This window comes from Chiloscyllium punctatum, chromosome 40, assembly GCF_047496795.1.
Source record: "Chiloscyllium punctatum isolate Juve2018m chromosome 40, sChiPun1.3, whole genome shotgun sequence".
NCBI classification, from domain to species: domain Eukaryota; kingdom Metazoa; phylum Chordata; class Chondrichthyes; order Orectolobiformes; family Hemiscylliidae; genus Chiloscyllium; species Chiloscyllium punctatum.
Window position 1 is genome coordinate 60,043,975 of NC_092778.1, and position 16,014 is coordinate 60,059,988.

General features: G+C 45.2%; 1 protein-coding gene across 1 annotated transcript in view; it reads left to right on the forward strand.

Annotated features, from left to right (window-relative positions):
* ppl (periplakin) overlaps window positions 1-16,014 on the forward strand; it is an 86,169-nt gene that overhangs the window by 57,773 nt on the left and 12,382 nt on the right. The window contains exons 14-19 of the mRNA XM_072560023.1: window positions 48-77; window positions 3,058-3,215; window positions 6,084-6,262; window positions 9,065-9,203; window positions 11,146-11,339; window positions 13,635-13,785. Of these exons, the coding sequence (XP_072416124.1) occupies window positions 48-77; window positions 3,058-3,215; window positions 6,084-6,262; window positions 9,065-9,203; window positions 11,146-11,339; window positions 13,635-13,785 (851 nt within the window). The remainder of the gene's footprint in view (window positions 1-47; window positions 78-3,057; window positions 3,216-6,083; window positions 6,263-9,064; window positions 9,204-11,145; window positions 11,340-13,634; window positions 13,786-16,014) is intronic.

Consider the following 16,014-nt stretch of genomic DNA (forward strand, 5'->3'; position numbering starts at 1 on the left):
TTCTTACAGATGGCACATATTCAGTGGATTTTGTTTATTTTTCACAGTGGTGAAGACTCCCCAAGTTCCAGTATCAAGTATGTAATATTTTTATATTGCACCATTGGACTATACACAGTGAGGTTTTTGACTGTTGTACTGTTAATTGAATTGAATTTATTGTCACATGTACCGAGGCACCGTGAAAAGCTTTGTCTTGTGAGCAATACAGGCAGATCACAGTTAGGTAGCATAGGTAAGTAAATAATAGGTAAACAGCAGCAAAAACACAAACACGGGTATAGGCAAATGTAATTGAGGTTAATGTCAGCAGCTTGCAATTCTATAGAAACTTTATAGCCAGAATCTGTCTCCAGGTGCTTCCTGGGAGTGTAATCGAACAAACATTGATAGCAAACCAAAGATGGAGAGGTCAGGATATTGGGCAGGGTGGCTCAAGCCTGGTAGGAGAATTGGAATGTAAGGAGAGCCTTTATGGAGGATACAGAAATGGAAAAGGTTATGGAGGAAATACCAGGTCTTAGGGTCACTGACAATAGTGAGGGGAATGGAGTAGTGGATACAGAAGAGAACATTGTTGGACAGTCCACGGGTCAGTCAAGGAGTCATGGGTGATAGGGCAAATGCAGGAATGTGGACATGAGGAATATCAGATCAGCCGTGATCCTGTTGAATGACAGAGCAGACTCGAGGGGCTGAACATTCTACCTCTGGTCCTCTCTCTTCTGGAAGGTAAGAAGACAATCAAGGGTAGGAGTACAGAGTGATTCGAGCAGGAGGTTTTAAAGTTGGGCTCAACAATCGAGAGATTCACAAAGCAGGAATGAACGTAGATCATGGAGTGCAAGGATGATGGCCAAGTGGTAATACTGTGAGATAGGGTATGGGCTGCAGGCTCCTGGATGAGGCCGGTGTGGGAGGGCCCTGGATGAGGTCAGAATAGAAGGTATAAGAAGGAACGGCTTTGGAGCCGTGTAATCGGGTGGTGAAAAAAAAGGATGTGCGAGAGATTTGATGGCAGACAGGAGTGAGGCAAAAGCAGAGATGAGTGGTGCCATGGAGATGGAAAGCGGGGGTCTCTGACAAAGGGGAGATGGGGGCAGAGGGAGCCATGAGCTCAGTCAGGGTCAAACAGGATGCTATATTGCTCACCCTGAGACAGGCACTGGAGAAGGGGTTAGGTTGAGTGATACAGGGATAGTCTTTGTGACGGCAGCTCTGATCAATGGCTTTAATCTTCCCAATGTTTAATTGGAGAGACATTATGATTAACAGCTTCATAAATGCTTGACTATTTATGTAATGAGTGGTTTGTGGTCTTTTAACTGGCTCATGTGTGTGTAGCCATTAGTCTCTAACTGCGTATATAGTGACCTTTTGCTTGTAATTTGAAATCATTGGCTTGTGGTGAAATTGGTTGGTAGATGAAAGTGGAATTTATTCAAACCCAGTTGAGCGTAGAATTCTTGTAAGATATTGTGAGCTGGGAGATTCTGCTCCTCCTGGTTAAATTATGACTTGTGGTTGTGAATGATTTACTAGATGAGGGAGCAAAGCTTTCAACGTGATTGGATAAATTCACTCGTCAACTTGGCTAAAGTCAGAACATCATCTTCAATCACGTTGTTGGGTCTTTGCAAATTAGTGACATGCATTTTGTTAAATTTGAGAGTCACTTTTACAAAATAATAGGCTTTTAGAGGGAATCGTTTTCATTCCGTGCAAATTCTAAGATGAATACAAAAACTGCATTGGCTGAATCTCTCTGCTGTCGGGAAGTGTATGAATAGGAATAATGTAACTACCCATTTTAGTCCATGCTAAACATACTGTAAAAATAATTCCGCTGTCTCTTTGGATGTTCATCTTTTGGCCTCATAAAAACTGTCGTGTAAGGGCTTTAAGGAACCTTGGAGCAATCCAATGATGATTTCACTGAGCTGCACTCCATTAGGCATAAGTAGCACAGTGTGGGCGGAGTTTATCGGATCCACAAGAGAATAGGCATGAACTGCTCAGGGGTGCATGAGGTGGAAGAGGAGAGATATAAGTGCAATGTAATAGTGTGACCAGCGCAGAGTAGTAGATAACATGGAATAGCCTTTCAATAATGTAACAACAAGATGACTTATGTTTATCCTGTAGTATCCCAGAATCCCTACAGCATGGAGGCAAGCCATTTGGCCTACCAAGTCCACACTGACCTCGCCGAAGAGATTCCACCCAGACCCCCCCCCCCCCCCCCCCCCGCCCCCAACCCACCCCACCTCCTGCTATCCCTGTAACCTGGCATATCCCATAAACTACACATCCCTGGACACTACGGGCAATTTAACCTGGTCAATTCACCTAAAGTGCACATTTTTGGACTGTGGGAGGAAACTGGAGTACCCGGAGGAAACCCACAAAGAGAATGTGCAAACTCCACACAGACAGTCATCCAAGGGTGGAATCGAATCCAGGTCCCTGGCACTGTGAGGCAGCAGTGCTAACCACTGAGCCACTGTGCCGGTATTTAGTACTAAGCTGTATCAAACAGTGTTATAACACAGTCCAAATCCAGAGGCAGGTCTTGACTTCATCTTGTCCTCCACTAATCTGTCTTGAACCCAAACCCATTGTGTGCAAAAAACACGCACGCTAAAATAAAAAGTGATTGTGAAGTGATGTAGAACCCAGTTTCTGTACCAGAGCACTTAGTAACTGTGCAAGCTTTGGAATTAGGATGATGTCAATTGATGGATAAGATTAAATGTCCATAGAATATACGCAACAAGACTCCTTCCTCTCCTGTGAAAATGTTGAATACCTCACAGTTATAATGATTTGTTGCAAATTTTGTGGTTAAGGTCAAAGAGAGAGTGAAATTATAATGGATGAGATTAATGAGGAGAAATTTATTAATGAGCAAAATTGCCAAAGAACAGCCACCAGCCAAAAGGGGTGAGGGTATAATCATTCCAGATGATATGGTTACCTCACAGTGGCAAAGTAACTGGGTGTTAGCATGAATCTGTAATGTTGAGGTTCTAACTGTGTTTCAATATGCATGGTCAGATACCCAGGACCAGCAATGTCTGAAACTGTTGTCGGACTTGGATAAGATTCAGAATGATGTAGCCAAACAGGAGAAGGCAATCCAGTCCTGTACCCGCCCACCACTGGAACAGAAGAAGCCCATCCAGGACAGCAAGGACCGCATCCAGGACCTAAAGGTAAACTCCGTTGCTGGAATTAAATAGAAGTGAAGTGATTACATTTATATAGCACGGGACACAGTCTTAGGCAAGCAATGATGCAGTGGCATGATCAGTTGATTGGTAACCTTTAGGGTATGGGGTAATGTTCTGGGAAAATGGGTTTGAATTCATGAGGGCAGTTGGTGAAACTTGAATTCAGTTAATGGAGTTGTAATTAAACACTGCTCCAATGACCACCATTGTCATAAAAACCTATCTGGCTCACTAATGCCTTTTAGGCGAATGAACTCAGCCATCCTTACCTGGGCTGACTGACACGTGACTCCAGACCCATAGTAACATGCTTGACTCTTAACTGCCCTCTGAAATGATCCAGCAAGCCACTCAACCCAAGGGCAAGTGTTGATGGGTAACAAAAGTTGGCCTTGCCAGTGACAAGCCCATCCCATCAAAGAATAAAGAAGCATGTTTCTTTATAAGATCAGGAGGGGCATGGATAGGGTAAATAGACAAGGTCTTTTCCTTGGTGTGGGGAAGTCCAGAACTAGAGGGCATAGGTTTAGAGTGAGAGGGGAAAGATTTAAAAGAGGCCTAAGGGGCAACTTTTTCACACAGAGGGTGGAACGTGTATGGAATGAGCTGCCAGAGGAAGTGGTGGAGGCTGGTACAATTACAGCATTTAAAAGGTATCTGGATGGGTATATGAATAGGAAGGGTTTAGAGGGATATGGGCCAGGTGCTGGCAAATGGGGCTAGGTTAGGTTGGGATATCTGGTTGACATGGACGAGTTGGACCGAAGGGTCTGTTTCCATGTTGTACATCTCTATGACTCTATGCTAACACCTACTTCACAGTGTAGTATTGTCGGAAATCCAATTGTCAATTTGTACAAGTGGAATTGAGGTAATTGACAAGATGATCTGTTTTGCTGGTGTTTGTTGAAGGATATTAACTGTTGACTAGGCCACGAGGAACACTTAAGCAGTGCAAATGACCTTATTCACTCCCCTAGGAGAGCAGACCTCTCCATCAAGAGACATCACCTTCAGGCAGTGTAACATTATCCATTCACCATTGTCGAATCCTCCGTTTCATCATGAACCCTGAATATTCTGACTCACAGAATAGACTGAACCAAAGCTGATTCACATACATTACTTGTTCTGTTGAAATGTTGGAGCCTGGGTGGAGGTCAATGATCCTTTTGACAGGACACCTTGAATACTCACGGTTGGATAGGGTTGCGAGTGTCATAGCTTTCAGTGTCCAGCTGCTGAAACTAATAATAATTCTGAAACTTGGACACGATGAGGATCATAGAGTCATAGAATCCTGACCATGTGGAAACAGACCTTTCAATCCAACAAGTTCACACTGACCATCCAAAAAGTAACCCGCCCAGACCCATTCTCCGACCCTATTACTCTACATTTACTCCTGACTAATGTACCTAACCTACACATTCCTAAATACAATGAGCAATTTAGCACGGCCAATTCACCTAATCTGCACATCTTTGGACTGTGGGAGGAAACCAGAGGACCCACAGGAAACCCACACAGATATGGGGAGAATGTGCAAACTCCACACAGACAGTTGCCTGAGGCTGAGGCTTGAATTGAACTGAGGTCCCTGGCACGGTGAGACAGCAATGCTAACCACTGAGTCACTGAAGGATTCGGTATCAAAATGATGATCCTTCACTCGCCAACTGCATTCAAACTCCATCTATGAAGATAAAACTTTTATTATGCAAGTATCAAATCTGATTGCATTTAACTGGTTTATAAATCTGGTAATGCTTTGCTATGGCCTGGTGTCTGGTGATATTGTTGAAAGTTTGAATGTTATCCTGTTTACCATGATGGTAAATTTCAGTAGTGAGGATACTTTGACCAGGTTCTATTCAAGTTCACCTCTTTGAATAGAAAGGTAGGGAGTTATACTCTTATTATATAGGGCATTGGGACCACCTCCTGAACAACTGGTACTCAGTAATTAAGGAAGCATGGACATGTATTGGATACAGTTCAGAGGAGGTGTATAACACTGGACAGTCTATCTATTCCAGGTATTAATGTGGAAGGGCCAGAAAGGGAAGTTTGTACCTCCTTAGAGTTTCAAAGAGTAGGAGATGATTTGAATCCGAGGGGACTTTGCAGGGTGAATGTGGAAAAGATGTTTCCCTTAGCAGACACTCTAGAACCAGGAGACATTGTTAGAAATAAGGGATTATCCATTTATAGCAGTATAAGGACAATTTGTTTTTCTCTCTGAGGGACGTATTGGAAACTTCCTTCCTCAAAAGGCCAGTGGAGGCAGAATCACTGAATGTTTTCACGGCAAAGGATATTAGATTCTTGTTAACCTTTCACCCCCTTGCTTATCAGAACTGTGGAGATGATGCACACTTATACACAGGGGCTCGTTCTCTGCAAACGAAAGGAATATGCTCAAGCCTTGCTCCTCTTTTGGATGATCTGGAGGCTTGGGAAGCCTGGAGTTCCCTGTTACTTTCTCCATGACAATGTCTTGACCACTTAGAGTCAAATTGTCAACCAGTGGGCACTCTTTTTGATCAATTGAGATTCCCTGTTCTTGCACTTGTCTTGATAAATGTGAGACATGACGTTTTGGAAGCCTCTCTCTCTCTCTTCACTCTCGTTCACTGCTAAATGGACATTCAGCTCATAGCACTATCTTCCCAAACTCTTGACCTTTGGTCATCAGTAAACCAAGATTAACTGGGCCTCGCTTCCCTCCCTGTGAAAAGGATTTTAGAGTTTCAGTTTTGGAAGGAGTGGGTCACTTTAAAGGCATGAATACACCTGAAATATGAATAATATTGGACTTGCTGTATATATATATTTTTTTCTGTCCAGAACATCAGTGGTTCAATTGGCCAGATTGAAATAGCAAAGATGTCCAAAGAAAGGGAGTGTCAGGGATTTCTGTCCCAGTATCCCCAGGTGGCTGGTGCTCCTCAGCTTCGCACCAAACTGGATGACACTAACAACAAGTTTGACCAGGTCAGCCTTCTGCTCAACTGCTCTGAAGAGAAGTAAGTAACATCAGCTATACGTGGTAATATGTTATATTTTGTATGTTTGTTATCCTGTACAGGTATGCCCTGCTTTTTGAAAGTTTGCAGTACGCCACTTTGCTTTTACGAAAGACCTACATTAGTACCTGTTTTCACTAACCGAAAGAAATCCGAAGAGGATTTTCACTTTTACGAGAAAAGGCGAAACTTTTCCCATATAAATTAATGCCTCATCGTTTTATGCCATTTTGACTTATGAAAGGTTTCACAGGAACACTCTACTTCCGGATGGCGGGGGATACCTGTATTAATATTGAAGGCAGTGACATTAGCCTGATGTGTGATTCAGTAGAGAACTGGTAACTGATTCACCCAAAACCACCCGATTTCCTTTCCCGTCGAAGGCAAGAAAGAAACAAAACCACAAAATATCTCCCAACCTTTCTACGCTCCCAGCACATTGTGTTCCAGACTGCCTGAAGTTTCTCTGCATTCGGTGCAATCCAGCCACCTTAGTTTAATAGGTGCAGCTCCTCATGTGTGAAGCGATGTTGTAATTCACATCAATCCCCAGATCTCATCCTTGTATCTTAGGAGGATGACAGGTGGCAGTCTTGGTCAGGAAACAGGAGCACGAGAAGAGAATGTGGCCTATCCAACCTACTCCACATTCCCTTTCTGTTCTTCGAATCCCTACAGTGTGGAAACTGGCCATTTGGCCCAACAAGTTCACACCCAGACCCATTCCCCTGCATTATGCACCTAACCTGAATACCATGAGCAATTGAGCATGTCCAATTCACCGAACTGCACATTTTTGGAGGAAACCCACGCAGACACTGGGAGAATGTGCAAACTCCACACAGTCACTTGAGGCTGGAATCAAACTCAGGTCCCTGGCGTTGTGAGGCAGCAGTGCTAACCACTGAGCCACTGTGCCTGCTCCCTTGATTCCCTGAAAGACTAAGTGTCTGCCTACCCCAGCCTTCAACGATGGAATGTCCACAGCTCTCTGGGATAGAGATCTCCAAAGATTCACAGCCCTCAAAGAGAAGTGGTGTCTCCTCACCTTCAATGACCATACTTTTCCTCCAAGACCGTGCCCTGTATTTGAAGTTCCTTCGTGGACCCACCTCTCCACATCTACTTTGCCAAGCCCCTTCAGAACCTCGAATATTTCAATGAAATCATCTCTCATTCTTGTGAACTCCAGCGACTGCAAACATAACTTGCTGTCATAGGACAACACTGCAACTCCATTAATGGGATTAGGACATCACTAGTTAGCCCAGCATTTATTGCCCATCCCTATTTGCCCAGAGGGCAGTAAATAGTCAACCACATTGCTGAGAGTCTGGAGTCACCTAGGCCAGATCAGGTAAGGATGGCAGTTTCCTATCTTAAAGGGTGCCAAATGGGTTTTTCCAACAATCAGCAACAGATTCTTGGTCATCATTGGCTTCATAAGATATGGAAGCAGAATTAGGCCATTCGACCCATCTGGTCTGCTGTTCAAGCATGGTTGATATTCTCCTCATCCCCATAACCCTTCAACTCATTACCAATTAAAAATTCATCTAACTCCTCCCTAAATGTACTCACTGCCCCGGCATCCATTGCACTTTGGGGTGGTGAATTCCACAGCTTCATAGCCCTTTGGGAGAAGTAGTTTCTGTTCAACTCTTGTTTTAAATTTGCTGCCCCTTATCCTATCATCTTAGGTTCTTAATTCCGGATTTTTTTTAATGTGTTGAATTCAAATTCTACCATCTGCCATGGCAGGATTTGAACCTTGGTCCCCAAAACATTACCTGGGTCTTTCAGAATTAAGATAGTACTGACAATACCATTAGGCCATTGCCTTCCATGTGTCACCATACCTTGTCACAACACCTAATGTTATCTCACCTCAAGAGTGTGATCCCATTGAATTTCTTTTTTTTTAGTCCCCTATACTGAGAAGGCTCTAAAATCTCCTGGTTATATTTTTCTGTTTTTCCTTCCTTGCCACTACACTTTCGCCTAGCTGCGGTAGTGCTTATATTTTCCCCAGCCCCCATGTTGTGTGTGTGCGGGTGTGAGACACAGTGAAAGACACAAGGTGTACAAATCTTTATTCAATTCCCACCACCAGGAAGAAAGGGAATACCCGAGTGGCCAGAGACAAGCAGTACCCTTCTCAGAGGGCAATACTGCGTGATCAAACGGTGAAGGGAGGGGGGCAGGGGTTAAATCAAAATGGAGTTTAGATTAGATTCCCTACAGTGTGGAAACAGGCTCTTCGGTCCAACCAGCCCTCCGAAGAGTAATCCACCCAGACCCATTTCTCTCTGACTAATGTACCTAACACTATGGGCAATTTAGCACGGCCAATTCACCTGACCTGAGGGCGGAAACCAGAGCAAACCCATGCAATGTGCAAACTCCACACGGACAGATTCCTGAGGCTGAAATCAAACCTGGGGCCCTGGTGCTGTGAGGCAGCAGTGCTAATCACTGAGCCACCGTGCTCCCCAAAGAGTTGGAGGGGGAAATAAAGCACTCCACTCCCTGTGGTGCCCACCCCGCCCTGGACAACTTGAGGGAATTGATAGAAACCGTGTGCTCCTTCTCCATGGACACCCGAGTATGAACGTGGCTGCAGGGATCCCATTGAAACCATGCGGCTGGGAGTATGTGATTGGTGAATTCAGCCAGCTATACAGCTACACTCTTAGGGTTTCTTTCCCCTCTGTGCCTGATGCTGGTCTTACATTTTCTGTGTGTCCCTTTGTCTCGGTGCAGTGAATTACAGGCCCACTAACTTGTGAATCTTCACAGGGCACAGGCTGCGAACAAGTTGGAGAACACCCTCCAGAAAGGCAGAACCACTTTGTCAGAATACGAGAACAAACTGCTCAAGGATCAGACTGTCCCAGATAGTATCTGGGGACTGGATAGCAAGAAGCAGGAACTTGATGTGAGTACAGTCTCAACGCTTTTAGACCACATAGCCCTGAAGGCCTGGTCTGTGAAAAGCCAGGAAGTAGTCTTTTTTTTTAAATCTTCCCAAGGCACCTGTGATGTGACCAATCACTCAATTCAAACTGAATGGCAGCGCTTTGCTCTACTGTGAGGCAGGAAGAGTACAGCAGGTCAGAGAGCATCCGAGGAGCAGGGAAGTCAGCGTTTCGGGCCAAAGCGTTGACTTTCCTGCTCCTCAGATGCTGTCTGACCTGCTGTGCTGTTCCAGCTTCACATCTATTGACTGATTTCCAGTAGTCCTTACTGTCTCTTACCTCTATTGGACCTTGTGTATTTAGTGTTGCTGTGTTGTCTGTTAACTATTGCCCTCCCTTCTCCCATCCCTGTCTCACCTGGAAGGTAATAAAGGCCAAATGCATGTTTGCGAACTGCGATCCAGGTGCAACATTGTGCAGTTCCTGCCCACCCCCACCCCCACCCCACCGATGTTACAGTTTTAGATTACTTACAGTGTGGAAACAGGTCCTTCGGCCCAACAAGTCCCCACCGACCTGCCGAAGCGTACCCACCCTACATTTACCCCTTCACCTAACACTACGGGCAATTTTAGCATGGCCAATTCACCTAACCTGCACATTTTTTGGACTGTGGGAGGAAACGGGAGCACCCGGAGGAAACCCACGCAGACACGGGGAGAATGTGCAAGCTCCACACACAGTCGCCTGAGGCGGGAATTGAACCCGGGTCTCTGGCGCTGTGAGGCAGCAGTGCTAACCACTGTGCCACCGTGCCGCCCAAAATCATGATGGGCATGGATAGGATAAATAGTTTCAGTTTCCATTAACAGTTCTGCCCCTGTATTTTGTTTTTTTTTATACCAGTCCCTCCGAAACTCTGTGATGTCATTTTGAGGTTTGGACAATGCCCTCAGTAAGGGCTGCTTAGAATGGAGGACAGAGGTCGACCTGTTATAACTCACAGAGCCATAGAGATGTACAGCATGGAAACAGACCTCTCTGTCCAACCTGTCCATGCCGACCAGCTATCCTAACCTAATCTATTCTCATTTGCCAGCACTTGACCTGTATCCCCTTCCTAGTCATATACCCATCCAAATGCCTTTTAAATGCTGTAATTGTACCAACCTCCACCACATCCTCTGGCAACTCATTCCATACATGTCCCATCCTCTGCGTGAAAAAGTTGCCCCTTGGGTCCCTTTTGTATCTTACCCCCTCACCCTAAATCTATGCCCTCTAGTTCTGGACTCCCCCACCCCAGGGAAAAGACTTTGTCTATTTACCCTATCCATGCTCATCATGATTTTATAAACCTCTATAAGGTCACCCCTCACCCTCCGATGCTCCAGGGAAAACAGCCCCAGCCTGTTCAGCCTGTTCAGCCTCTCCCTATAGCTCAAATCCTCCAACCCTGGCAAAATCCTTGTAAATCTTTCCTGAACCCTTTCAAGTTTACCAACATCCTTCCGAAAGGAGGGAGACCAGAGTTCAGTCAGAGTTCCGCTGTGGCTATTGTTACCTGAGAGTTTGCAATTGCAAACTTTCATCTCTCAACTCCCCTCGGGGTCACAACCCTCAGCCTGTCTTAGAGATGAATCCATCACTTGTTCCACTGTTTTCCCGGGTGTCTTCCCACATCCTGACATTTTAATTTCTATTTTCATCTTCCCATTTATCAATGTTTCAAACTTCCAATCTCCTTATTGTCCAAACACCGAAATGTTCTCTCCCTTCCAAGTCTAGTGCAGACACATCACGATTGAGCTTCCTGCTTCCTCTGACGTGATGCTGTATAATCCCACCAAGCCCTCTGGTTGAGTTGGGCCTAGGGAGCGGGGCCGGGGGTGTCACAGCTCGGAAAAACGCGTCTCACTTTTTGTTTAACTGTATGTAATCCAGTATCTTCCCTTCTTGCAGGCCATGCGCTCAGAGCTCAAATCCAAGAAAGGAATTCTTCAGGAGGCTGACCAGGACTTGAACAGAGCGAAGAGAACCTGCAACGTGCTGACCGACAACTTTCAGGAGCACTGCCCCGATGTCGAGCGACAGGCCTTGGAGGTCAAGAAGCTCAACAAGCGCTATGACAACATCAACAAGCAACTGGACATCCGGTTGGTGCCCTACTTCCCCATGGTATCTCTGGCATCAGCTTCACTGGCGGTCTGCCAGGCTGCAGCCACGTAAAACCCAGACGCGCTTTTCCAACCTGTGACACCACTGTCATTCCCTAGGTCCCATCTCGACTCGAGGGGTTGGTGTGAATGTGCAGCATCGAGTCTAGGGGAATGTGGAAGGATAAAGTGCCGATCATAACCTCCATACACCACCAAGTCCTTCACAGCCAGCTTTTGAAGAGCATTCATTGTGGCCTCCAGGGAAAGTCTGCAAACCACTCTATGAAAAGCAAGCTCCCCTAACAATCCATGTGATACTGGGTAGACAGTCTGTTTTCTGATGGATAAGTATTCACTATATCTTCCCTGGTCTCCTTTGAAACAATGAGGGACAGTGAGGACGGCAGATGCTGAAGAATCAAAGTCAAAACATGTGTTGCTGGAAAACTGCAGCAGGTCAGGCAGGAGAGCAGGAGCAGGAGAGTCGACATTTCGGGTATAAGACCTACACCAGCGCCCTCCACATCCCTGATGGCGGGTTTACACCCGAAACGTCGACTCTCCTGCTCCTCAGATGCTGCCTGACCTGCTCTGCTTTTCCAGCACCACACTCCTGATTCTGTTGAAACAATACCACCATATCCTCCTGCATGGGCTGACAATGCGATGGCCCAGTGTTTCATCAAAGAGACAGCGCGCCTGACAGTGCAGCACTCCTTCCAACCTGCACTGGAATGTCAGCCTATATCCTTAGTATCCCTAGCCATGGATGTAGGTTGCTCGCTGAGCTGGAAGGTTTGTTTTCAGACGTTTCGTCACCATACTAGGTAACATCAGTGAGCCTTCGGTGAAGTGCTGGTGGATTGTCCTGCTTTCCGTTTATGGGTCTTGGTTTCTTAAGGTGGATGATGTCATTTCCGGTTCTTTTAGTCAGAGGTTGGTAAATGGGGTCCAAATCGATGTGTTTATTGATGGAGTTCCGGTCAGAATGCCAGGCCTCTAGGAATTCCTGTGCGTGTTTCTGTTTAGCCTGTCCCAGGATGGATGTGTTGTCCCAGTCAAAGTGGTGCCCTCCTTTGACTCGAAGTAAGGATGCTAGTGAGAGTGGGTCATGTTTTTTGGTGGCTAGTTGGTGTTCCAGAACTAAACGGAGACACGCACGAGAATTCCTAAAGGCCTGGCATTCTAACCGGAACTCCATCAATAAACACATCAATTCGGACCCCAGTTACCAACCTCTGAGGAAAAAGAACCAGAAATCATATCACCCACCTTTTAAAAAAAACCAAGACTCATAAATAGAAAGCGGGTCACTAACACCAGTGCTTCTGTGGAGGCTCACTGATGATGTTACCTAGTACGGTGACAAAACATCTGAAAACAAACCTTCCAGCTCCGAGAGCAAACCCACATCCTGAACCTCAACCTGAGCTACAAATCTTCTCAAAAATTGCTAATTCCTGGCCATTTGCCTGGTACAGACTGCTTCAATGAACAATGTAACTTCAAGGCACGTTTGGAAGAATATTTGAACAAATCTGGGTATACAGAGGAACCCCGATTTATCCAAATGCCTCTGGTGGGGTGTATTTTGTTCTGATAACTGAACGTTCAGATAATTAAATGCTGTATAATACAGTTTAGCCAAGCATCAGGACCTTGCAATCTTGTCCAGATAATCCAAAATTCAGATAATCTAGCTTCCTCTATATTGCTAAATATTTTAATAAAGATAGTTGAAGATGAAGGGAGCATTTTGAACCCAGTTCTCTCTCCGCCTATACTATTTGCAACTAAGCACAATGCCTGTCCTTATTTTTTTTTCTCTTCTCTCCCTCTTCATTTTGTACCCGTTCAGGAAGTAACACTCAGCTCCTAGTTAGGCTGACAGGCCTGTAATTAGAGGGATGGACTTAGATTAGTTCACAGGTCAGCGCAACATCAAGGGCTGAAGGGCCTGTTCTGCGCTGTATTGTTCTATGTTCTACCTGCATTCAAACTGTATTTTTGTAGCACCAAAGAGCAACAATTTACTGAAATGACTGATCTATGTTATGGGGGTTAGGCAGCAAGGTAGAGTTGAAGCCATGATGAGATCAGCCAGGATCTTAGTGAAGGGCTGAATGGCCTATATTTGCACCTGTTCCTTGGATTCCTGCTCGCTGGGAGGTGGTTGGCAGATCTGCTTTCAAAATCATTCCTTTCTCAGTGCCTATTTCTCGATAAGCTCCTCTGAATTAACTAGTAAAGAAAATAACAGTGTAAACACAGTAATTGTTGTCTTTTAAACAGATCTGAAAATCTACAAAAAGCCAAGGATGCGTACTCTGCTTTCCGGAGTGGTAGTGACACTCTGGATAGCTGGCTCTCCAATATCCCTAACTATGAACCCCGGGAGACAGACAGCGCCAAGAACATCGATAACAAACGGAGGAATCAAATGGTATGGAGCTTACTCAGTGTGTAACTACACCCACGTTTGATTAACAGTCAACCATCTATGGATGTTGAATTGTACAAGCATTTTGAAATCAGCACCTCTATTTTCCACCTGGGGACCCTGCAGCCTTCAGGTCTCAATATTGAGTTCAACAACTTTAGGGCTCGCACCTTCTCCTTACCCCAATCCCCCCCACACCAGGCCTTATCATCACATGGTCTGCTGTTACACACAACCTATTGTTAGCCACTAACAGTCCTCATTAACAGCAACTCACCCTCCCAGCCAGATTGTTAACCACTCCTTTGTCCAACTTCTCTTTCTCTCTTTAGGCTCTGTCCTATCTATCATTTACTTACCGCCTTCCCCCCTCCCCCACCTTCTGCATATAAATCAACATTTTCCTATCTACCATCAGTTCTGAGGAAGGGTCACTCAGAGTCATAGAGATGTACAGCATGGAAGGAGACCCTTCGGTCCAACCCGTCCATGCTGTCCAGATATCCCAACCCAATCTAGACCTGCCTGCCCCAAATGGCAGGTATTTCTGGGTATAATGCAGAAGATGCAGAATCAGTTCATTCCAAAAAGGAAGAAAGATCCTAAGGGGAGGCAGGGGTGGCTGTGGTTGACGAGGGAAGTTAAGGACCATATAAAGACAAAAGGGAAAAAGTATGACATAGCAAAGATGAGTGGGAAATCGGAAGACTGGGAAGCTTTTAAAGAACTGCAGAGGATAACTAAAAAGGAAATACGCAAAGAAAAAATAAGGTACGAAGGTAAACTGGCCAAAAATATAAAGGAGGATAGTAAAGGCTATTTTAGGTATGTAAAAAGAAAAAAAATGGTTAAGGCTAAAATTGGGCCCTTGAAGACAGAAACGGGTGAATTTATTACGGGAACAAAGAAATGGCAGAAGAGTTGAATTGGTACTTTAGATCTGTCTTCACTGGGGAAGACACAAACAATCTCCCAGATGTAATAGTGGCTGAAGGACCTGAACTGAAGGGAATTTATATTAGGCAGGAAATGGTGTTGGAGAGACTTTTAGGTCTGAAGGCTGATAAGTCCCCGGGGCCTGATGGTCTACATCCCAGGGTACTGAAGGAGGTGGCTCTAGAAATCGTGGATGCATGAGTGATCATTTTCCAACGTTCTATAGATTCAGGATCAGTTCCTGCGGATTGGAGGGTGGCTAATGTTATCCCACTTTTTAAGAAAGGAGGGAGAGAGAAAACAGAGACTCATAGACCAGTTAGTCTGACCTCAGTGGTGGGAAAAATGCTGGAGTCAATTATAAAGGACGAAGTTACGACACATCTGGATAGCAGTAACAGGATAGGTCAAAGTCAGCATGGATTTATGAAGGGGAAATCATGCTTGACTAATCTTCTGGAATTTTTTGAGGATATAACTCTGAAGATGGACGAGGGAGATCCAATAGATTAGATTAGATTACTTACAGTGTGGAAACAGGCCCTTCGGCCCAACAAGTCCACACTGCCCCACCGAAGCGTAACCCACCCATACCCCTACATCTACATCTACCCCTTACCTAACACTACGGGCAATTTAGCATGGCCAATTCACCTGACCTGCAGGTCTTTGGACTGTGGGAGGAAACCAGAGCACCCGGAGGAAACCCACGCAGACATGGGGAGAACGTGCAAACTCCACACAGTCAGTCGCCTGAGGCGGGAATTGAACCCGGGTCTCTGGCGCTGTGAGGCAGCAGTGCTAACCACTATGCCACAGTATACCTGGACTTTCAGAAAGCCTTTGATAAAGTCCCACATAGGAGGTTAGTGAGCAAAATTAGGGCACATGGTATTAGGGGCAAAATACTATCATGGATTGAAAATTGGTTGGTTGACAGGAAACAAAGAGTAGTGATAAACAGCTCCCTTTCGGTACGGCAGGTGGTGACCAGTGGGGTACCGCAGGGATCAGTGCTGGGACCACAGCTTTTTACAATGTATTTTAATGATATAGATAAAGGTATTAAAAGTAATATTAGCAAATTTGCTGATGACACAAAGCTGGGTGGCAGGGTGAAATGTGAGGAGGATGTTAGGAGATTACAGGGTGACCTGGACAGGTTAGGTGAGTGGTCAGATGCAAGGCAGATGCAGTTTAATTTGGATAAATGTGTGGTTATCCACTTTGTTGACAAGAACAGGAAGGCAGATTACTACCTAAATGGAGTCAAGTTAGGTAAAGAGGCAGTACAAT